General features: G+C 46.5%; 1 protein-coding gene across 2 annotated transcripts in view; it reads right to left on the bottom strand.

Annotated features, from left to right (window-relative positions):
• The window catches only part of SLC35F4 (solute carrier family 35 member F4), a 118,958-nt gene extending 98,697 nt beyond the window's left edge, over nt 1-20,261 (bottom strand). The window contains exon 1 of one of the 2 annotated variants that reach the window (XM_064659533.1): nt 19,964-20,261. In XM_064659533.1, the coding sequence (XP_064515603.1) occupies nt 19,964-20,066 (103 nt within the window). In that variant the 5' untranslated portion in view covers nt 20,067-20,261. The remainder of the gene's footprint in view (nt 1-19,963) is intronic. The other variant, XM_064659535.1, reaches the window with a different exon arrangement.
• Between the last annotated feature and the right edge of the window lie 3,222 nt (nt 20,262-23,483).

Here is a 23,483-nt window from a genome sequence, read left to right as displayed (position 1 = left end):
CTGACTCCAGGCAACATTCCCATTCAGTGGTTTTTTCTGGGTCAGGACTCCAGCTCTAGAACCCTATTTGCAGCTGAATAACCAACCCACAGACAGGTCTGCCAGCAAATCAGTGCCTCTCCCTGAGCCATGTACCAGACAGCAAGGCTCTGCTTTTCGTCAGCTTCTTCTGCACTTCCCATGGCATCCAAGTCACAAAGGGTTTGTCACTGGCATGCAAAACTAAAGCTCTGGGGCTCAAGCCAACGAAAAAAAACAGATGGTTCTGAAAAAACAGTCGTCAGGCAGCTTGTCTAGGCAGCTTCTCCACACAATGCAAAATGAGACTGTGGCACAGATGAATGGTCATCCCCCTTTGAGCTGCGTGAGGATTTTGGTGCTGAAACCACAGTTAGGCCACCAGGAGCACAGCACTTCGCATACAAAGCACTAAGGGGGGAAATAAAAATCTTTAAAATATTAATTAGTCACACTAACAAGAGACACGCTGATGTTTATGAGCTCAAAAAAATTATCTCCATGAGTTTTCAGAAATAAATATGGTGGTGACCTATCCAGCTGGGGCTTGGCATGTGGCAAGTGATGGAGAGTTCGGATTGCTGGGCCCTTTGCCTGGGTGGCCACAGGGAGACAATTCCTCCCAGATCCCATTTCAAGGAACTGGGGCTGGGAAGGAGGTTCTCCCCTCAAGGTGGGAAATAACACACAGTATGGCAGATCTGCCAGCAGCCTGCTCCAACCTGACTCCAAGAGTCACTGCTCCCTGTTCAGGAAATGTCCTGTACAGCCTAGTCACAGATTATTCAGGCTTTTCATCTGTGGGCTCGATGTTTTGAATTCAAACCCCTTTACCACTCAGACCTCCCGTGGGTACAGCTGCAACTCTTGGCCCAACTCAAAAGCACTGATGAAGTGGGAGATGTTTGGCTGGTGGACCAATCTGCTGTTCTAGGGATATTCTTCACTTCCAAGGCCACAGGACAGAAGGCAGCAGGCAAAATGGCCTGAATTGGACAACCTCAGTCTCCTAAACACTCCCACAACATACCAGTTTATCAGGACCATTAAACATGTTTCTTCTGGTATTTAAGCAGTTTCTGCTTCACTGTTCCTTTGGTCTCTCATACTTTGCTACGTAGGTGAATTTTTCAACCTGTGCCAAGGTCAGGGTGATGTCTACAACTCCAAATGGTACCTGAACCTTTGCTTGCCATACACCACATCTAACAATGTCACCATCTGTGAGCAATATGCTGAGATGACTTCACTTCCAAAACACTGGGAAAATGCTGGAGAGAAAGATAACAAAGTAAGTTACAAAGATCATTTCAAAGTCACTGATAACTTTGCCAAAAATTTTGCCTCATTATCTGCCTGGCTTTTGCCTTGATCACCTCCTAAACGTAAGGGAAAAGCAGAATTTTATCTTAATATATATGTTTAAATTATTAATAGAGCAATGAAATGCTATATCTTAGACGTGCCTCTGCAGTCACTGTTCTGTGAAACAGTAAATTCTGAAGAGTAATGAGGTGGCAACAAACCAAGGTCTGTCTGGAGCTTCTGGGATGCATTTCATATCAACAATTTGGTCTGGTACATCCAGGATGAAAAAGCACAGTTCTGGGAACTTAGTGGAACTTTTAAACTTAGTTTAAATACGTTGCAGAGATCTTCCTAGATACATAGAATGGCTTGGATTGGAAAGGATCTTAAAGACCATCTAATTCCAGCCCCCTGCCAAGGGCAGGAACACCTTCCACTAGGTCAGGTTGCTCCAAGCATTTTGGACAACCTCATGTGGGTAAAAGAAATTGGAAAAGGTTGGAAAAGCACAAACTTGAATAAAAAAGAAATAGGAGCTGCTGGATATAAAAGGCAGCCTGTGTCCTCCATTCCCATCAAAATACTGCACCAAACAATTAAACAAGGCTACGCGTAAGAAAACCAGGAAAATTCCTTGAGACTAAATCCCATCAGACTAATTTTATTCCTTTCCATGAGAGAATAAGGGGTCTGTAAACAGTGAAGGACAGGAGACATTACAGATGTTGATGCCAGTACAGCTGCTGACACTGCCCAGCACAACACAACAGGGAAACAATTTCACTAGGGAGGAAAAGTGCCCAAGAGCCAAACCTGGTTGTTATCAGTGGGTTCCTGTCAAGCAGAAGGGTTTTAATTGAAGGTCCTTTTAATATTTGTCATTTTTTTGTAATAGGGAGCTTAATCATTGTGTCTAAAATTATAATTAACAGGAAGGCTGCAACTGTATTTTAAGAAGGGTGATTGCTACAGGATTGAGTTCAGGAGATAAAGAAGACAGGAAAGTTTCCAGAAAATATGGTTACACAGAATGAGTGGAAGAATTTGGTTTACTCAGCAAAGATGAAGGAAATTGAGAAAAAAAAGGGCCTGAGATCTATAAGAAATTGCTGCAGAGGAGGAGACCAGTCACAAGGTGACAAGGACAAGTATTGGGTCTGAAATACACCAAGAAAGATTTAGCCACGAGAAAATAACAGAAAATGAAGCACTGGAACAGACTGCCTAGAAGGATGGACAATCTCCACCACTGATGTTTTCAAAATGGATTAGACATGTATCCATTCAGAATGATCCAGGTGACCCTGCTCCTTAAGACATTAGTTATTTCTCCATACCTCTGCCAGCTCTGCAATCCTCTTATTAGATGATCACTGCTCAAACCACAGAGCTCACCGATGAAATTTCTGTAAAAGTGGCCAAATCCTGAAGGCTGTAGTTGGCCAAAACTTCTCCTGACTCTGGAATCTGCATTGATGGCAAAAATGTCAAAAACCATGTCAGGTTCTGCCACTTTTCACCATGTAACTTCATCTGAGGAACAAATCATTATTCAGCCTGGGTAACATCTCACTTGAGAAAGAAGATTAAGGCAGACTGACTCACAATTTGGACGCCTGTTCATGATTTTGCAAAGTTTTAGGACTACCTTTGTGGCTTTACACTTGCATCCGATCTCCACAATTACTTTTAAATGTTCTGCTGTAATAGAATAATTAGAGGCAATTATGGAAGGTCAGGGAACGAGCAGGAATAATATATTCTGTGAGCTCCTTCTGCTACTTCATGATGTGGAGCTTTATTAATGTGTCAGGGACACATCCCCCAGCCCACTTCAGAAATGCCAAGGCTCCCTGGGGAATGGCACTGAAGGCATTCACAGCTTTCAGATGTCTCTTCAAAAAGATAAAGATGATGACTTTCAAAGGAGTCAAAGGAAATAAGAAAACTTTTCCCCAAAAATCAAAAGGGGGAATGCATAGCATTAAGAATAGGTTCTGGGGCAGAAGGATTAAGGCATCCTTTCACCGACCCTGAGAGGAAAAGGTCAGCCTGAGTCCAAAGGCTGCATTCCAAATTAATCCTGCTCATGCAGATCCAAGCTGCTGGATACAATATTACCCTCTTCATGCCCTTACATAGTGAAGATTAGAAGCACTGCTGTACTTTGACTTCACTCATCAAAAAGGGACAAAGTTTGAGTGAACTTTTGCCACGGCCAAAATCCCCAAAACTGGTTGAGGAGGAAAACTCAAAACTTTCTTCTCTGCTCATCCATCTCACAAGTCAAAGCCAGGGAAGTGCAAGTTCAAATTCATTGGCTAATTGCCCTTTCACTCTGATCCATTTCGTGCACATGACATTTTACTTTCTCTGCTGCTTGCACTTTGATGCTGTGGTGGAGCACACACAGACATCTTTGCATCTCCACTCCTGAAAGACCTTTCAGAGGGCAAAGGGATAAACTTCTGATACTGCGTCACACTTCACATGACGGGCACATTTCTAAGGGATACATGGAGTGTGAATAAGGTGCTAATTATATCTGTAACAATCAAAATCAAAAGATCACCAAATAATTTATGCAATCTCTAGCCATCTAGTGATGTGCTCCCAATCACCTGTTCATATTTCTGTCTTTATAGTAAGACTAATCATCCTGACTGTCCTGACATTAAATTATTACTCTGCTCAGAAATGGAGGGAAGAAACATTTCTCTCTTGGACATGCCCCGGAAATGAATTCCCCTGTTGTTGACACCCTTCTCTGCCATATTTCCACTGACAAAGTATGTAGGATCACAGATAACATGCAGCCTTTTGTCTTATGGTTAATAATCAGGCAACATTTGCAAAATTCAATTAAAAAACATGGTAAATGCTGACATACCTTCTCCTTAAACTCTTCTTTCTGTATCCTACTATCCCAGAGCAGAAGGGATATTACAGGTACATCCCCGTGGTCTTTTACAGGTAGAGACATCAAGTTGTGGCCCCATTCACAGCCCATCACACACAACAGGGTTTCTCAAGGCTAACACATCCCAGAGCTGCCATGGCACCACCATTTCAAATGGGGAGTTGCCTGACATCCATGCCCATGGCTCACAGCATGAGCAGAGCAAACCCACCTCTGCCCAAAGACTAAACATTCCTGGCACAAAGATAAAGTCAGTCTCTCCAGAGCCTTTGGCTCTGCCAATAAAGCAAACTCATCTACTGCCAACTGGATCCCTACACCTCCACCAGAAACTCTGCTCCAGTATCTGATCCTGGTACAGAAAAGCTGAAGGGATTGAAAAATGCCTTGGGAGTACTCTCTTTCTCAAGCTGTCGGAAAGGAGGGTGCCAAGAGGATGGACCAGGCTCTTCTCGGTGGTGTCAGACAATGGGACAAGGGGCAATGGGCAGCAACTGATGCACAGGAAGTTCCACCAGAACGTGAGGAAGAACTTCTTCACTGTGGGGTGACCGAGCGCTGGAACAGATCACCCAGAGAGGGTGTGGAGTCTCCCTGACTGGAGACATTCAAAAGCTGTCTGGACACAATCCTGAGTGTTGTGCTTTGCGGGACCCCACTTGAGCAGGGAGGTGGGACCAGACAACCTCCATGGGTCCCTTCCAACCTGACCCAGTCTGTGATCCTCTGCAACCTCTGCCAAAGCAGAAAATGTTGGCTCTAATTTGCTGCGACAATCGTCATTCACTTAAGAGTTGGGATTTATGACCCCTGTGGGTCCTTTCCAGCTCTGAATACTCTGTGATTCTGGTTTGGATTCTGGCATTTCCCAGTTCCCTCCTGCACAGGACACCATCCAGCCCTCTCCTGGCAGTGCGAGGACCACGAACAGCACAGCAGAACATCACTACCAATACTTGACCCAACCCCACTCATGTAGCCCCCGACTGACCTCGCTATGCAGTTTATGTTTGAACAGCACAGACAACTGAACTAGTTTCACTGATAACTGCCAGCATCATTCTTCTCAGAGCTCTCTCATTAGGGGTGTCAGGCTGGTTTTCCTGACGTGCTCCCAGAGGTCAAGAACCAGCCCAGAATACCTGGCTGCCAGCACTTGGGTGCTAAACCTTCCTTGAGGTCTCTGCTCTCAAGCAATCTCTACAAATCCATAAGGCAAAAAAACTGGGGGAAAACTTCACAAACCGCCTTCTGTAGGTTTGCAAACATTATCTCATTATCAGCCACTTAGTTGCACTTATGCTTATGAAAGGAAGACTGAATTTTGTATTTTGCTCTGCCTTCCAGCACCATTACATAAATGAGTTTACACCAGTGGGGAGAGCCTAATAGATTTTGTAGGTCAGTGCTTCTGGCAGATATTTCTCTAAAGACTCTTTGGAGTTCAAGGAAAAAAACATTTCAACTGCATTTTCGAAGGCACAGTCCAGTAAAACTTAATAAGTGTGGGGAAAACACAGGAGGAGGAAAGACCTCGATTGATTTGTCTTAAGTTGATCTGAAAGTGTTTCGAAAATTCAGGGCAGGCGAGGACAAAATAAAAAATATTCTAACAGAGAACAACTCAAAAATAAAAATAGCAGCAGTGGCTAAGAACAGTTCTTCAAAGGGATGTCAGACTTTACAATACTTTGCACAGCGGCAGTGACTAAAAAGGCTTCATGTTGTTGCCACATGGTGATATTAAAAATTAGCATTCATTTTGGGGAACATAAATAACTAACAAAAACGCGGACAGCAGAATAATAAAATGCAACTATGGGATGGGTGTTTTAAAACCTATTTATAAAGCCCTGCAGCACATTTCCTTGTTCAGTGCAGTCACTACAATGTCAAATTCTAATTTTCAACACGGGTCAGAAATGTCATAAATGGCAACACAATGGATGGCATGAGTGACAAAAACAATTTCTAAGAATTTAGCCTTTAAAATAAACAGAACTGGTGGCATTTCTTTATTGCCTGTTTTAAAGCTAAGAGTTATACTGGGTTTTAAATTTGCTAACAAACTTTCTTGCTTTATATGAGCCCTCTTGTGCACAATGTTTTCTTTCCCTGGGCTCTTAGGGAGCCTGAAATTACTGCAGGAGCCTCTATCTCTCTAACCTGCAGGAAAAAGAGGGAGAAGCTTACTTTTCCTTCTCTGGGCTCCATGACATACTTGTAAGCCTAATAACATCCTTGCAAAGTAGATAAAATATTAAATATTATCAGTGCATTACACCAGCAAAGAAATAGGGGGCCAATAGTCACTACCAGTTTTCTGCAAGCACAAAATTAACATTGGATTTATTATTTCAAATAAGAGGAGATGATCATCATGAATATTTGATAACATTTTCTGTAGCCTTAATAAAACAAGCCCATTCTCTCCATTTTTTAAAGCTGCAAAGGGTTCACAACCATTGTCTGTGATGCTCCACAGACCTCTACCAGCAGCTGTGGTTCTGCAAAGTGATCTTGTATTCACTGAATTTCAGACCAGAACTTGAAACTGCCCTGTGGAACTGTTTTATGTTTTTTTTTACTGCATCATCTCAAAGCCCCAAACAAAGGCAGGTGTACCCTGTGAGACTCCTGGCATCCCACTACATCCCCTGAAGGAGCAGCCAAACAGCATGAAGTCAAATCCTCTCTTCCCAGGCTGTATCTTATCTCTGTGCTGGAAGGAATTATGGAATAAAACATGTGTTAGCTCCACAGGATGTTTATTCACACTGAACAGGCCAATGTTTTGTTCTCTTTCTCCTCCTCTCTCTCCACATATACTGGGGGGTGGGGAGGACCTGACTCCAAGGTTTCATGGGAGTTATTCCTCAGCTGAAGAGACGTTTCCAAAGAGCCAGGAGCAACAGAGAAAAGAAATCCTACAATGGCAAAATGGACAAAGTCACTTCCCTACAAATTCATGGAAGGAATATCCACTAAGAGCTAGTGAAACACACGTACACCAAGAATTCCCCAAGGCACAGATCAGCGATGGGTGGAAATGCACCAGGAGCCTCTGTTATACTCTTCCCTGCACATCACCACAGTCTGACGCTGGATGTTCACTAGATGTGGCTTTGATGAGATCCCAGAAACTGTGTGCAGTCCGTCTCATCTTCAGGAGTGAGCTAATTCTACAGCTTTCCCACCACGGGAGAACCAAGGGCCCCCTTTTTTCCAGCTGGCCACGTGTTTACATAAGGCCCACCAGGGCTTCATGCCTTTCACTCTCTCTGACTCCTGGTAAGTTTGCTCAGATTTTACAGGGAGAGGGAGTAGGGAGAGGGATATGATGTTCAGCATAGGCCTTGTTTCCTTAAGAAACCAGGTTAAAAAAATCAAGGGCTGACGAGTTACAAGACGTTCTGTAATTTGCTTTTAAAACACCCCGGGATGAGGCGCAAAGTCCTAACAGGGCATACGAGGATGTGTTTGACAAGGAGCAAGTGCTTACATTAAGGGAAACAACATCATCCTTAAAAAAATGATTCCACGGTGAAAGAGAGACCCAGTAGCAACTCCAAAGAGCAGGAAAAATGATTCCATGATAAAAGACAGACCTGGTAGCACCTCCAAGGAGCAGGAACCTGATCAGTCACAGACCTACCAGCAGACACAGGACTATTCTTTGCTTTCTAAATCATCCCTTTCTCTCTCTTGCAGACCTTAACAGAGTGCTACAAAAATACCATAAATTATAGAGTATGAATGATGTCAAAGCCCGTTCTCAGAGGAGGGCTGGGAAGAGCAATCATGTATTCTTCAGTTTGGGAACACACAGACACAATTTTTGTTCATAACTTATAAAAAAAAAAAAAAAGGTTCTGCACATCAAAAGCACTGAATACATTTCCTTTCAGATCGTCCCGTCAACCAGCCCAGTCCGACGCCACAGACACAGGGAGAGGAGGGAGGCTGAGACGAGACGGGAAAGTCAGGACCAAGGACAGTGGCTTAAGCCACTGAGATAAACAGGGAACGCAGAAATGCAGCAGAAGAACCAGGATCTACAGAGTCAGTTCAAACTGCACTGTGCAATTCCAGCTGGATTTCAGAGACACCTGCTTCTGAACACCTGAGTATGACAGGAGAGGATTGTAGCCCCACAAATGAAGTCCTATGAATCTTGTCTTTGTGTGCAAGGAGGATATATGGCAATTCAGGCTGCTCTAAACTACAGTTTCTGTCCACAGTACCAAGTAGGGAAACAGAAAAACTTGGGGATCACAAATAAAATAAGATTACTCGCTTTAGGCAGCCATCCACCATCCATCATCTACAGGGAGGGTGTGAAGGACAACAGTCATTAAGGCACCAGAAGATTCACCCACTCTAAGCTGATCTTTTGCCAGGTAACACACCATTAGAAATGCTTCACCATGAGCAGAAAAAACCCACAGAAAATTATCAGAACCTTGACATTGTTCTCCAAAGCTGTGCTTATCAGGAAATCATTTTTTAAAGGGCTTAATTTTTGTCTACAACTAAGCCAAGAACATATTCAGCTGTGAACATCCCGCACCTGGAAGCAGCTTTGGAACTAAAGTAAATCTGAACCCAGCCAGCTGAGATCTGTCCCTTACTACTACTACTACATTAAATCTGAGATCCCAACTAAAACAAGAGATCTTTTTAATAAGAGACATCAGTTAATAATGTGCCCAGTGACAGTGACAGATTTCCTCTACCCTCCATTCCCCCACACGGGGCAAATCTGAGAGCTGTACCTCCCATTTCCTCTGACTCCTTAAAGCAGTAAACTCCACAAAGTGCTATGAAACTTCACTATACCGTATAAGTATTTTACACCAACAGTAATTAAGGGGCACATTTTCAAGGAAGTGCATCTAAAAGTCAGGCACATCAAATCTGAGGGCGCTGCAGCCACGCACACACTCACCAGTGGCACTTCCAGCTCTGCCTAAGAGACTTTGGCTCTCAGAAGAGCCACTGCTGCACCTGTGTGAATACCTAAGTTGAAGGCAGTTCTCTGGAGTCTGCCCACATGCAGAAATCTTTTTCTCTGGCTGACTTCTCTAAGCCCCCAGCTGGGGATGCCTGTCTTCACAGGAATGCTCAAAACAGTCGCTCTGAATTCACTTCAAAGCAGACGAGCACAAAAACACTGCACAGACCCCTGCTAGAAATAGAGTTGGCCTAATTTGTGATCTAATTAACCTCCTTTCCAGCACTGAGACATAAAAGATGCTTTGGAAAACCCAGCTAAGCTTCACTGCTTTCAGATGCTGCAGTGCACCTACAGGTGAAGGAAAAGCCCAGCCTTTTCGGTTGACTCAGTGAGGTTTGCATCCCAGAGCAGGTGGCCTTCAGAAGGAGTATTCCTGGACACACAGCTCCATGAAGACACCAGGCCAGAGGACAGTTGTGCACTTCACTGCACCCTGAAGTCAGTCCAATGCTCCCCTTTGTGCCACCCAACCACAGACAAATCCATGTCCTCTGCCAAAGGGCCCCCAGGGGCAGGGACAGAAGGCAGGCCTTGCATGGATGAATCACCTCGACAGGACACACATGGCTCAGCACACCCACAACAGCCCAGCTAAGTCCTTCTGCTGAAAAACATCTTTTGTTCCTTCCTCCAAGGTTTGTTTTGCAATGCATGTGAAAAGTGGCACTTCTTCAATGACATTCCTGCCCCGGATTCTTTACCCTCTGAAGAAATGTTCTCAAAATGCTTAAAATTTTCCTTTTATCTAATTCCTCACTTTTTGTTTTTCCCCATACCATCCCACCCTGGAAAGAAGCAAGAATTGATAGAAAATTAGGAAAATTCATCAGGTATGGGGTAAATGCTAAGTTCAATCATTTTCCACCTCCTCTTTGTGTCAGCAGGCTCACTGGATACTGAGCATTGAGTAAATGCTTTCTCACACATAGAACCAATCCTCTCCAGGTAGAATTCCAAACCACAGTGCAGGAACACCACAAAGAGTTCACCTTCCTGCCATTCACGCTGTCAGCATTGAAGAATTTCCTCTGGTGAAGCACTTTGAAGCATCCCACTCGCACTCAAGCTGCTACAAATCCTAGCCCCTGTAACGTATCACACAACAGGTTATTTCTGGCACCATGCAGAGAAAAACCCCAATCTGCACCCACACAATTCCAGGGCTGCACACTCCACATGGCACGCTTTGTCTCAGAAAGGAGTTAAAAGTTCCAGGATTCAGATATATAAAAGAAAAGGGTCATAATGACTGCACCATCAACTGCTCTATAACTGTGCCATCTCACTTAAGATGCCAAATATAAATCACACTGTGAAAACTAATGTGATCACTTTTCTCTCCCCGACAGAGAACACATGTTCCAGCCTTGCTTGGTGCTTATCTTACTCAGGCACAGCAGCAGATGATTTCAGTGCTGTCCTCAGACATCCAGGTATATGATGCCCATTAGCTGGAAGGGGCCTGCAGAGCTGTGCTCCCACGAATCCCGTGAAAAATCAGTCCCCAACGGGGAAGTATTTTTTTCAGTGCAGTGCACAGCATCTCCAGCTACCCCATTAATAATAGAGGGAGGTGTTAGCCCTCATCAAAAATGTCCCCCAGAAGACCAAGCCTCCACAGGAAGACAGAGAGCTGCACTATTGTATATAGTATATAAAAGCAGGCAATTGCTCAAGCAGTGCTTTTTCAGTGCCATAAACAGCCACTTCTCAGGCATAACACAAGCAAGAAGGAACAAAACTGGAAGAGTTGCCAGGTTGGCTTCAAGCTACAATGTCTTTCTCACTCTGGATGGAGGGATCACTGCCAGGACTATGACTGCTCTAGTAGTATATCTGGTAGACTTGTTTTGGTGAAGTTGTACTGACCCATGAGCTGCCATGCTGGTACTTGTCTCTCCCTTCTTCCATGTTCAATATGAAACTGGAAACTTAAACAAAAAACAGGCATGGGAACTCTTCTTGTATCAGTTAAAAACAGCTTTGAGACAAAGAACAGCTTTAAGATTGCCAGAAACAGCAGGAAACATCATCTTCTACCCCTAGATCTTAATCCTGCTCCCTTGCTTTAGCTCATACAGAAACCAGAAGAGGAGCAAATCACCTTCTACTTTCTACAAAAGAACAGCAGAGGCACCTTTCTCACTCCCTCACTCCTCTACTCCTGCTCCAACCCAGCTGAAGGCAGGAAAGGGCAAGTCCATTTTATCAAGAGTATTTGCAAGGGACGTTTAGGAAGACTCAATGTGTTTTTAAAGTAATAACAGAAAGATCTGTGGCAGACACACCAAAAGCCTGTCACTTGAACACATCCTAAATAAAATCACTGTTGCCACAAAGTGCCCAGGATGCTCTCACTTACAGCTCTGCCATGGCTGTGAAAGCCATACCCTGGCTATGAGCTCACGAAACCTTGCAGCTTCTATCTCTGTGCAGTGGAATCTGCCACTCTGCAGAGGGGCCAGCCCAAAGTGAAGGCCACCGGGGAGTCTCACTTCACCTCACCACAACCAAAAAAAAAAGGTTTTCAGTCTCACTACGTAGAGCTGGTCCACTTGGTGAATAATTTAACTGGTCAGTTAAGCACTTCACTTTTCCCCCCCACACCCCCTATTTGCACATTTGCCACAGAGTGACACTGACCTTTTTCTTCCAGGCATTTTCGTTATTCATTATTATGTGATCATCCAGCAGCAGGTTTATGTGAAAAAATTCCTGCCACCAATCCTTCAACAAACAGTAAAGCTGCAAGTTCACTTTCATGGGTGAATTCCCATGCAGGCAGTTGAGCAAAAGCCCATCAATTTCCAAATGTGCAGAAGAAATAATTGCAAACCTTTAAAACCACTATTAAAAAACAGGAATGCGAGCACTGGAAGGATAAAAGTCTGCCAGAACCATCTGTCACCTTGGAATGTTATTTTACAACATTTAGGCGAGACCAAATATGCAGCTGCCTGCCTGAGTGGATGGGGAAGACAAAGTCAGGGACAGAGTGCTGGAAGGACGGTCAAAATGAGGGATATCCCTCCTGTGCACTCCAGAGGAGAGAGCAGGACCTCATGGCATGCCCAGGTCATTTCCTAATGTGTTTCCTAATGCTGTGTGCAGCAGCCACACTTTCAGGAGAAACAAGAAAAGAAGGAAGTGTGCAGCTCCACGCAGCCATGATGGTGTCAAGTTGAGTGAGGTTAAAGCCACCTCAGGTGATTGGAGCCAAGTGAGGCAAAGCAGCAGGAAACAGGAGCTGTGCCACCCGGGAGCATGAGGCACAGCCCATCCATCACCCACAGGGCTGGGCAGTGAGGAAGCCTTTCTGCAAGAATCACAGAATCACAGAACCACAGAATCATTTAGGTTGGAAAAGACCTCTGAGATCGTTGAGTGCCACCTTTGATCATCGCCCTGACAACTAGACACTCAGAGCCATGCCCAGTCTTTTCTTGAATGCCTCCAAGGATGGTGACTCCATCACCTCCCTGGGCAGTCCATTTAAATCCTCCACTACCCTTTCCATGAAGAAATTCCTCCTGATCTCCAACCTGAACCTTCCCTGGTGAAGCTTGAGGCCATTTCTTCTTATTCTGTCACTTGTTCCCTGGGAGCAGAACCCCCCCTGGCTCCACCCTCCTGTCAGGGAGCTGTAGAGAGTGAGAAGGTCCCCCCTGAGCCTCCTTTTCTCCAGGCTAAACACCCCCAGCTCCCTCAGCTGCTCCTTATAGGGCTTACCCTCAAGACCCTTTCCCAGCTCTGTTGCCCTTCCCTGGACATGCTCCAGCCCCTCAATATCTTTCTTGAATTGAGGGGCCTCACCAGTGTCCAGCACGGGAGGACAATCACTTCCCCAGTCCTGCTGGCCAACTATGGCTGGTACAGACCAGGATACCACTGTCCTCCTTGCCCCCCTGGGCACACTCTGGCTCGTGTTCAGCCTCTGTCAAGCAGCACCCCCAGGTCCTTTTCACTCTTAGTTTTCCAGATACTATTCCTCCAGCCTGGAGTGCTCCAAGGGGGTTGTTGTGGCCCAAGTGCAGGACCCAGCACTTTACCTTGTTGAAACTCATCCAGCTGGCCTCAGCCCATCAGTCCAGCCTGTCCAGATGCCTCTGCAGGTCCTTCCTACCCTCCAGCAGATCAACACTCCCACCCAGCTGGGTGTCATCCATGACTTTACTGAGGGCACACTCAATCCCCTCATCCAGATCACCAGTCAAGATATTAAACAGGACTGGGCCCAACTCTGAGCCCTGGGGAACACCACTGGTGATGAGAGAAGGGCTGGAGCAAATGAGCCCAGGAAGGGAGGGCAACTGAAAAGCAGGCAGAGAGCACATGTAGAAAGCTACCAAGGTGCTGCAGGCAGCTCTTCCACCCTCAGCACCAGCCCAGGTACAGCACCAGACCTGCTGTGCAGTCACCAGTGGAGGCAGAGATCGCTCCATCAAACTTTATGGCTTGTTCTGAACAACCTCAGGCAAATTAGCATTGCTCCCCCCGCTTTACTGCCTCAATTTTCCCTGCCAAATGGGGGTAATTTTTCTCAAAATCTTGGCATACTTCTTTATGAGGCACCTTTAAAGCTTGGGAAATAATTCTTATTTAAATACATAAGACTGAGTGAGATTTTTGGCCATTAATTTCAGCCTTCTGCTAATTTCCAGCCTTAATTTATTCATGGCTTGTTCATACCCATTTGTCTGTGTGCCAACATGCAGTTTCAGTTTAAATCACTCTTCTTTCCTACATTCCCTTGTTCATCCTCCCAGGATGTATTTGGAGCAGCAGCCCTGTTCCCACCCTGGCCAGCCTACACAAGCCAAGCTCTATCAGTCCCCTCTTCCAAGGATAATGTTCCTCATTGCCCTGCTCACAGTGGTGTTCTTCCCAATCTGAATCCATCCCTCCTGCCCACAGATGTGCAGAACTGCATTCCAGTGCTGCAGTTTCACAGCTCGACTACACAGAGATCTCACCCCAAAAGCTGAATCAGTCCCTGAGGAAAGGCCAAGGACTGAACCAGCTTCCTCTCCTCCCAGCTAATGGGACCCCTCATCTTCCAAGACACTTGGAGTCCTGAGATGAGGGGAGGTCCTACGTTCCAGCCACAGGTTTAAGGCTGCCATGCTGTCCCTTCCAGCACAAACAGAAATCCACACAAATGGCCCCATTCCATTAAAGAATACATACCTGGTCTTGCCAAAACTAGTCAGCAAAGGAGTATTTACAAGATCTGTTGTGCTGAAAGAAATTACTTCATAAGTTGTTGCTACCAGTGCTGATACATAGCCACAATTTATTTTACCTGAACAGAGAGACAAGCCTGTGAGGAGAAGCATCTACAACATCCTGTGCCATGACATGCATTTGTGCCCAAGGGGGAGGAAAATATTGTTAAACTGGCAGTTTAATTCAGCCCTCACTGTTGCACACCCTCCAAGGGAATAACCCACTATGGACAATCTCTGTCCAGCAGGGAAAGGAAGGGCTTTAAAATAAAGCTTATTTTGGGTTAGCCCTGCATCTGGTGTCCTTGCAACTCAAACGGCACCAGGTGGCACAGGGGCAGCTGCCACAACTGGAGCTAAAACAGCCTCGAGACTTCAACTCACACAGAGACTGATTCAGACACCACCGCCTCCCTCCCAGATCCCCCAAACACAGTTCCATGGAACCAGCCCCATCCACCAACAGTTCAAAGCACCTTTGCTCGACTGCCCCTTTCCCAGTCTCCCATTGTGTTTGCTCTGCACAGGGAAGAGCTGGAGAAGCAGCTGGGAGCCTCCAGTAAACAGACAGAGACTTTGTTCCTCTCACTGGAAGTGACAAGCCACCAGGAGGGCAGGGTGTTCAGTAAGCAGAGATGATCTGGGTTTGCCATGTGATTTGTACTGCAGCAGAGCTGCTGGCACAGCTGCTGTGATAACCAGGAGAAAATTCTCTCCAATGTTTCAGAGTTAGCTTTTCCCTCCACAGCCTTTTACTCCACGCAGAGAGCAAGAGCCAAGTTGTCAAGCCAGTGGTGCTGGCTCAGCATGCCACGTCTTATTAAGGCAAAGCAATTAAGCATGGACTTAACTTTAAACACATCATCAAAGCCTGGTGGCTTAGTGCAAGTTCAGACTTAAGAAGATGCTTAAGTTCACATTGCTGACTTGAGGCTGAACCTGCCAAATTAAAGCACAAAACCCTGCTTGAGGTGTTCTAGGGGAGTAAGAAAACACGTGGCTTATTCCTGACAGTGACTGTGCTAATAGTAAGGACAGGTTCAGCATTTCAGCCCAGGTGCCAAGCACTGCTAAGGTCACACTCTGGTGTCAGGGCTCTGCAGCTCGCTGGCAGACACGTCTGACCACGCGGCTGCACCACAGGGGTGGTCACCTCCTGTCACACTGTGAGCCCAGTGTCACAGTCCCACTGCTGCAGAGCCACGTGGCAGCACCTTCTCCTTCCAGGAGCTTACACAACTCCATGGTCTCAGGTCAGGCCTGAAGGAGAGGAGAAGGGGAGATTGTATCAGCACAGGATCGTGTCCAAAGGAACCTGTTTAAAAATCTGGCAAGCACCTGGTGGAGATGGGCACTCATGATCTGCTGTGGTGGGAATCAAATCCTCCAGACATGAGAAGCTCTCCAAACATGATTAAAAAAAAAAAAAAAAAGGTGCTGCCCCACGAGATGAACCGCTGTTTTTTCAGTACATTGATGCTGTGCTTGCCCAGGCCTGAGAAAACAGCACTACAGAAATGCAGATCTAAGATGCCAAGAGCATTCTGCAAGACATAAGACTTTGTGGATGCTGGAAAGGCTCCATCAGAAAGACATTACACAGACAGAAACTTGACTTGGAGGTGGACTTGGTGAAGTTGATGAAGATCAGAGATGGGAAACTTTGACTGGATCAGTTTTGATTCAGCGGAAGGCACAGGAAAGGTGTTAGGACAGACTTGAAGGAGAAGAACTTTGTAGTGTGAAAGTAAAAAAGGTTTCAGTACTGAGATGAAAGGCAGATGGGGTGGCAGTTGGAAAGGGTGAAAAAAAAAGAAAGAAAAACAAAAAAACAAAGCCCACAAAGAAACAAACTCATACATACCTTTGAGCCTGCAAACATTAAATGTGATTGTATTACCAGCAAAAAAGTCAGAGAAGAATGAGAAGTTATGGCAAAGAGCTGGAGAGGGAACAGAATTTCCCACTGTTCATGGTCACTAACATGGAGCACCATCTACAGCCCCAGAACAGAGGCTGGAGCATCTGATCTACGCCAGCACCATGTCCTGGAAATTATGGAGTAACTCCAAAGAAATTGACTGGAAGAGAGACACAGCCCCTCTTTCTTCCCACAGAAGTACAGGTTGACTGGGACCAGGAAAAGTCCCTTCCACTTCAGCACCAAGTGAGGGAGGGGAAAAAAACATATTATCCTGTGACTTATTAGGCAGGATATAGGAATTTTGCAACATACATGGATGTAAATACCAGACCAAAATACATGTCTCTGCTTTTTTAGATGATTTACAGGGAAATAAAATAGGTATTTTCCTTCTCTAGTAACTTTTTAAAGGATAATTAAAAATGGTAAAAGTACCAAAAGACTCATCATGTGGACACTCCAAGTCTGAAGTGCACACAAATATAGACGAAGCAAAAGTCCTAGAAAACACTGCAGTTCTCTGTGATAGCAGCTCCTGAACACCACAGTCCTCTGACATTACATTCCATGGCCATTTGTGACCAGTCCTCAGCCTTCACACACAGAAACCCAGGCATGGTCTCCTGTTAAACCACAGAATACTTGCTGATCTACTGAGGGAGGAATGTAAATCACCAGCACAGTTCACAGAGTCTTGGGGGCTTTTTGTCATTTTCCAGGTCCCCCCCCCCCCAAGAGTGAGCAGAAGAGCAGCCACCCAGCCCTGCCTTCAGCTTTCCTCAGTAAATGTTCCTGTCCCTAGCTGGGCACCACAGGCTGGGGACAAGGAGGAGCCTCAGGAAAGGTGGTGACCATCGGCAGGTTGTCACCACCCAAATGACATCCCCATCTGGTGCCTGGCCAGCCCTCTGGTCAGACCAAAGAGGTGACAGCACAAAGCCATCCTGCAGGCAACAGCTCATCCTCAGGCACCCTTCAGACCCAGGCAGGAGTGAGGTGACAGCGTAAGCAGATGATTGCACCCGCCACAGGTTTGGGCACAGGGACAGGACAACAGCCCCTCTGCCACTGGGGAGGGCAGGGACACAACTCACCTGGAATTCTGAGCACACTGCACCCCACCAGCACACTGCTCTCCAGACAAAGGCACCAGCACTGTCCAGCTGCACTAAAACTGAATTTGGACAGCAGTGACAACAATCACGCCCTCACCTAAATAAACTGAGATATGAAGTCTATTAATAGTTGGTTGTACAAACTCCCCACCCTGCGTGTTTACATGTTGACAGTCCTGCTGCTGTGTGAACAATCAGCCGTGGCAAGAACTGTCAGTCAACAGAACTTTGAAGCAGCACCACTCTTGGCTAAAGCCAAGGCACAGAAATGGAGTAAGAACTCCAAGCCAGGACCTGCAAGAGGAGGCCTGTGTTTAACCCAGGTAAGGACAGAACATCTTTGTGAAAACTGCAGAACATTAAAGTACTTTATAAACCCAAAACTCACAGTCATGAGGATAAAGCAGTCACCCACCAACTGTAAACACTCCAAAAATTATGAGGATGGTTCCAAAACTTATGAGACTTATTTAAAAATCATTTGTAGCTCAGAAAGGGTTCATGCTTTTCATTTACCCAAGGGCATTTAATTACTGGGATACCTCTGAGTTATGCACTTGCAGTTTTCCTCTTCAAGCATGATGACCACAAATGTAGCTTATTTTCTTCAACCAGTAAAACCTGAGCTACTAATCCTTTTTGTTTTTCCCTCAGCACCCAATCATCAAAGGCACAAAAGGCTGGGAGACTTGCAACAAAATCCCAAGAGTCAGCACTTCTGAAAGCCTTGGCCTCTCCTGACACATTTTATCTAATTTTAAGCAGATGCACTTTTGTAGCATCTGCAGAACCTGGTCCTGGGCTGAAAGAGCTTCTCTTTGTCCAGGCAGGGCTCTCCTGGCATTGCCACTGCACCACACAGAGCACTTGCATTGCCAATACTGAATTCAGGTCTACAGATTGATGGAGAGTGGGAGTGTTGCTGCAGACTGAAAAATTGCATTCTGACACCAAAGCAAACTTGGGACAAAGTATTAAGCCAGAATCCTCACCCTTCTCTGGTAAATCACACTGTAGACATCGTCTGGAATTGCTGCAGAATTTGGGACACTGGTTTCACCTGGGTCAGACTTAAATAGTCCCTGGACTGACATACAGCCATTCCTCCAGATTGTTCTGAGCTTCTTCTCAACTCTTCTGACTACAGAAAAACCAAGTGACCTCACCAAATAAATGCCCATAACACCTGCCATGCTGTGAACATGCCACAGATAACAGCTGGATAAAACCACAGGGCTTGACTGTTGGATTTTTCAGATCCAACAGTGATGAACATCACACAAAGGAATCATTATTTCTTATTTTAAGTGTTTTCAGTGCATGGCTTTCCTCCATCAGAAAAATTCCCCAGATGTGTTTGTCTCACATTTAGCAGTTTCTTAACTGTGTTTTGGTTTATTGTTGCATTGGAGCTGGAGAGCACTGCACTGCCTGTTCTGGAAATCAATTCACCCCCCCTGATTCCGAGGAGAGTTTAAATATTCAGAAGAAAGTCTGTTCCTTAGTGCTCACCTCACCAAGGTGGGCTTCTTGCCTTTCCTTTCCCCCCCACTCCGCCACTTTGCCTCAATTCCCCTTTTGTTTTTTAAGCTGTGGTATGTTGTAGCTTTTGCCAGCTGCAAAGCAACTATTAACACAATAAACCCCGATTGCATATGTTTCCTGGGTGGTAAAAATTGATAATTTCTTTCATCAGCCAAACTTTCTCTGTCGAACAGAGCGCTGGGACTGCCAGAATTCCAGAGAAACCCACTGAGGTCCTCCCAGCTGCTAGAAACCCGCTGCTACCAATTAAAAACTTCAAAAGCAAAAGATAGGGAATTTCTGCAAGGACCAACTGCTTTAATTTCTGCTTCTTCGTTTAAGGGAAGTAGATAAATAAACACACACACACACACACACACACACACACAAGAATACCCCAAACCAACACCGAACTCCTAAATCACAGGAGTTTCGTATTAAAACGGGACGAAGGGAAGCCCCCATCGGTAACTCCCCACTTTTCTGGAAAAATCTCATTAGTTTGGGGGGGAGGATGAATAATTCAGGAGCTTCGCGCCGAAGCGCCCGCCCGGGGGGGACCCACCGGGAGCGAAACTTTCCCGGTGCGGCGGGCGCGGGGCACCCGGAGAGCGAACCCCCCCCCCCCCCACCGCGGGGGTGGGGGGCGAGGGGGGGACGGAAATTTAAAATAAACCCCAAAACAACAGCGAGAGGCCCCCGCTGCCCTCCCGAGCCGCGAAGTTCCGCGGCCAAACGCCGCCGCCGCCCCACTCTCCATCCGCAGAGCCGCGGGGGACAGCGGGGACCCCACACGCACCCCGAGGGATGGGGGGGAGGCATTCTGGGGGGGCCACGGGCTCTGCCGACGCTTCCCTGCACACATACACACACCCCCCGTGAAGGGCCGGGAGAGGCGGGAGGGCGCCTTACTTTTCTGGCTGGAGTATCCCGGGTAATATCCATAGTAGCCGGTGATGCGCAGGATCCGGTCCTCGATGGTGGCCACGCCGTTGGGCGCTGCCTTCCCATCCATAGGGGGAAGGAGCCGCGCGAGGGGCGGCCGGGCGGGACGGCGAGCGGAGCCGGGAGGGCAGCGGGAGCGGGAGGAGGAGGAATGGGAAGTGAAGGAGGAGGAGGAGGAGGAGGAGGAGGAGGAGGAGGAAGGCGGCGCGGGCACGGCCGCTGCAGCTCGCGGTGCCGGCGGGGCGCTCGCTCTGCCTCCGCCGCCTGGTGCAGGACGGGCTCCGCAGCGCGGCTCCCGCCCTCTATGGATGGGAAAGGCAGCGAGTGGCTCCTCCGGGCCGCAGGTGGGGTGGGAAGCGGGAGGGTGAGGGTCAGATCCTGCCCCCGGCGCGCTGGGGCGTCTCTGTGTCCGTGTGAAGGGATGCCGGTGTCACCCTGTCCCCCCCGGACCCTCCGCGGGACGCAGGGGGATGGGGAGGTGAGGGGGGTTGCTCCGGAATGGGCAGCGCTTCCACACGCGCTGGGAAACGGGGTTTGGTGCAGGAGGGGAGGGTGTCTGGAATCACAGAGCTGCAGTTCCTCAGATCTGACCCCCTCCCAGGGGCTGCACGTGTTTCAGAGGAAGGAGAGAGGACAAATTTGGCCTCAGAGGACTCGGGGAGGGAAGGTTTCACCACTCTGTGAAATATGACTGTGTCTATGTCATAGAGTCATAAAATGGTTTGGGTTGGAAGGGACCTTAAAGATCATCTCATTCCAACCCCTTGCCGTGGGCAGGGACACCTTCCACTAGACCAGGTTGCTCAAAGCCCGATCCAACCTGGCCTTGGACACTTCCAGGGATGGGGCAGCTTCTTTGGACAATCTGTACCAGGGCCTTACCACCTCCACGGTACAGAATTTCTTCCCAATATCCAGTCTAACCCTGCCCTCTGGCACTTTGAAGCCATGTCCCCTTGTCCTGTCACTCCAGGCCCTTGTCCAAAGTCCCTCTCCACATCTTCTGTAGCCCCCTTTAGGCAGTGGAAGGGGTTGTCTCAGCCTGTCTCCAGAGCAGAGGGGCTCCAGCCCTCTGATCTGACATGTTCATCATGCCCCTCCAGCGGAGCCCATCTCTCTCTCTCTCTTTATGTCACTTGGAGGCACACTGTGGGAAAGTTCAGAGGAGGAGAAAGCATATCTTCTCTCAGCCACCCAGGCAGGTTGTACACCTTCTCTAACATCTCTCTGTAGGATGTCCACTACATCATTGCCTGCATTTGAAAAAAGAAAGGTGAGAAATTCCCCATTTGGCTTTGTAACTCATTCCAGAGGCTAATGCTGCCTCTGATAACAATTGGGCTTTGAATTACTTGACTTTTCCTGCCACTGGTCCTCATTAGGCTTCTCTGTGCTAGACTGAAAAGACCATTAGCAACCAGCCTTTTTCCTTCAAGACATATTTCTGTCTAGTAATAAATTAATTTTTTTCACTGTTTTGTGGCTCTGTCACACTTATCTTCACCCACTCCTATTTCATCCAGCCATTTTCATTAACTGGTGCATGGGGAACCCAGTCAAGACATTCTGTAACCCTTCCTTCCTCCCCTGTTCACATTCACTTTTCTCCCTTCTGTGCTTGGCTAAATAAGCTGATGGCACAAAACCTCCTTTTATGAGCACAAACAAATAATAGATGTATTAAAAATAGCCGTCGCTGTGGCTTTGCTCAGGGAGTCATTAGCTGCTTAGTGTTTGCACAGTGCTTTGAAGATCAAGGTTTTCTGGTGGATGGGTGCAGATATAATAAATTCACTTACAATATTAAACACCCTTCTGATCTTGGTTTCTTGTCTCTTGCCCTGCTGCTGGGTAATACTTGAGGGCAGTTACAAATCAGTGATATATCAACCACCAGCCACCAAAATAACTTGGGAATTCAAGGTACCCTTTTAGTCTAGCTGTGAAATAAGATCGGGGACTTTTAATGTTTTGCAACATATAGATCTGTTTGTATTTGCTCAACAGAAACACAGAGTCCCGCGTGGTGAATTTATGCCAACTGACACCAGATATTTTCTTTTGCTTCTAATCTGTGGGGTGTCATAAGCAGCCCACGCCCCTGAAGGATTTCACAGACCGTGGGACAGAAGCAGCTGAGAGCCAGACCATGTATTATTTGGCTTTGAGAGGTGCTGGGTCAGTAGGAGCTGGTGAGGCTCTAAGCGCTTCTGCAAGCTTAAAATTCCCTGTCCTACTTAGGGAAGCACAGTTGATGCAAAAATCACTTGCCTGGTGTGTTGTGTGGAATCTCTGAACAAACTACAAGTCCCCCCCTTCCCAATTTCACCTCCAGTGGGAGTTGGTGTTATGAGAACATTACCAGCATTGATCTCAGCTTCAAAGTCAAATTTCGGGACTTAAAAGTGTTACTTTGAAGAGAAGGAAAGAAATGCCTGGTTCATTTGAAGGTTAAACTGATGTACCCAGAAACAACTCTAAGCTTCGAGCTTTCCAAACACCTTAGTTCTGGCTTAATTTTTCATCTCCTCTCTTCCTCTTATCCCTAGGCTTTCAAGGACATGCTGTGCATGTTTAAACACCACTAGATGATAATGTAAGCAAAGCCATTCTTGAAATTGCTCCTGCCTGTGGTTCCCTTCCAACATCACTCTGGGCAATAGATGCACACTGGTACCCTCTGCCTCGTTGAAAGCTTGTAATGAATTGCAGCTTCGTATCGTTTCTGAATTCCTACCATGCTGACCATTTTTCTTTTCAGAAAACTCAGGCAAATTGCTTTTCCTGCAATTGGGTTTTTTACAAGTTAAAGGAGTGCAGAGGAAACCTCACTGAGCAAGATGTATGAACTACCATTTATTACCGAGAAAAAGAGATATGATGAGGGGCACATGGAGAGTTGTTTCCTCTCTTCAAGTTAACAGGTCCATCGAAGGCACTATTTGCATAAATATGATGAAGTGATTTTGCAGTGAGATTTGTCTATTTACCATTCTGTGAAAAATAAAACTAAGGGGTTGATCCAGAAAAGAGCTCTGAAAGCATCAATTTAACCTGGAGCTTCTTGTTACAGGGTGAGTTTTCCCCCAGAATCTACAAATGCCTGTCTTTCTCTAGGAAAAGAAAGAGCCTTACACTATTAATGGCCATGGACTTTGGCCACAGTGTTTTCAAAAAAGCATATTTAACTCCAGGCCATATGTTTGCAAAAATAACTTCTCAAGTGAGAGAACAATGTAAATGTCTCCTGATCATCTTGCTGATTCTGCAGACAGTCCCAGTGTCTTTTTTGCTGCTCACAGCTTTCCCAGACAGCCTCAAATAGAAAGGAACAAGAGTCTGGGTGTACTTTACAGCTGCCTTTCAGATCCCACTGGATGGGGCTGTCAGGAAACCACGAGCATCCTCACGTGAGCAGAGCCTGAAGAAGCAAACCTTTCCAGACCTTTCCTTACCTGCTTGTTTGTTGACCACATCAGCTCTCCTT

This window comes from Pseudopipra pipra, chromosome 6 (genome assembly GCF_036250125.1).
Source record: "Pseudopipra pipra isolate bDixPip1 chromosome 6, bDixPip1.hap1, whole genome shotgun sequence".
NCBI lineage: Eukaryota > Metazoa > Chordata > Aves > Passeriformes > Pipridae > Pseudopipra > Pseudopipra pipra.
The sequence above is the reverse complement of the archived record's forward strand: the minus strand, read 5'-3'. Positions and strand labels throughout refer to the sequence as shown.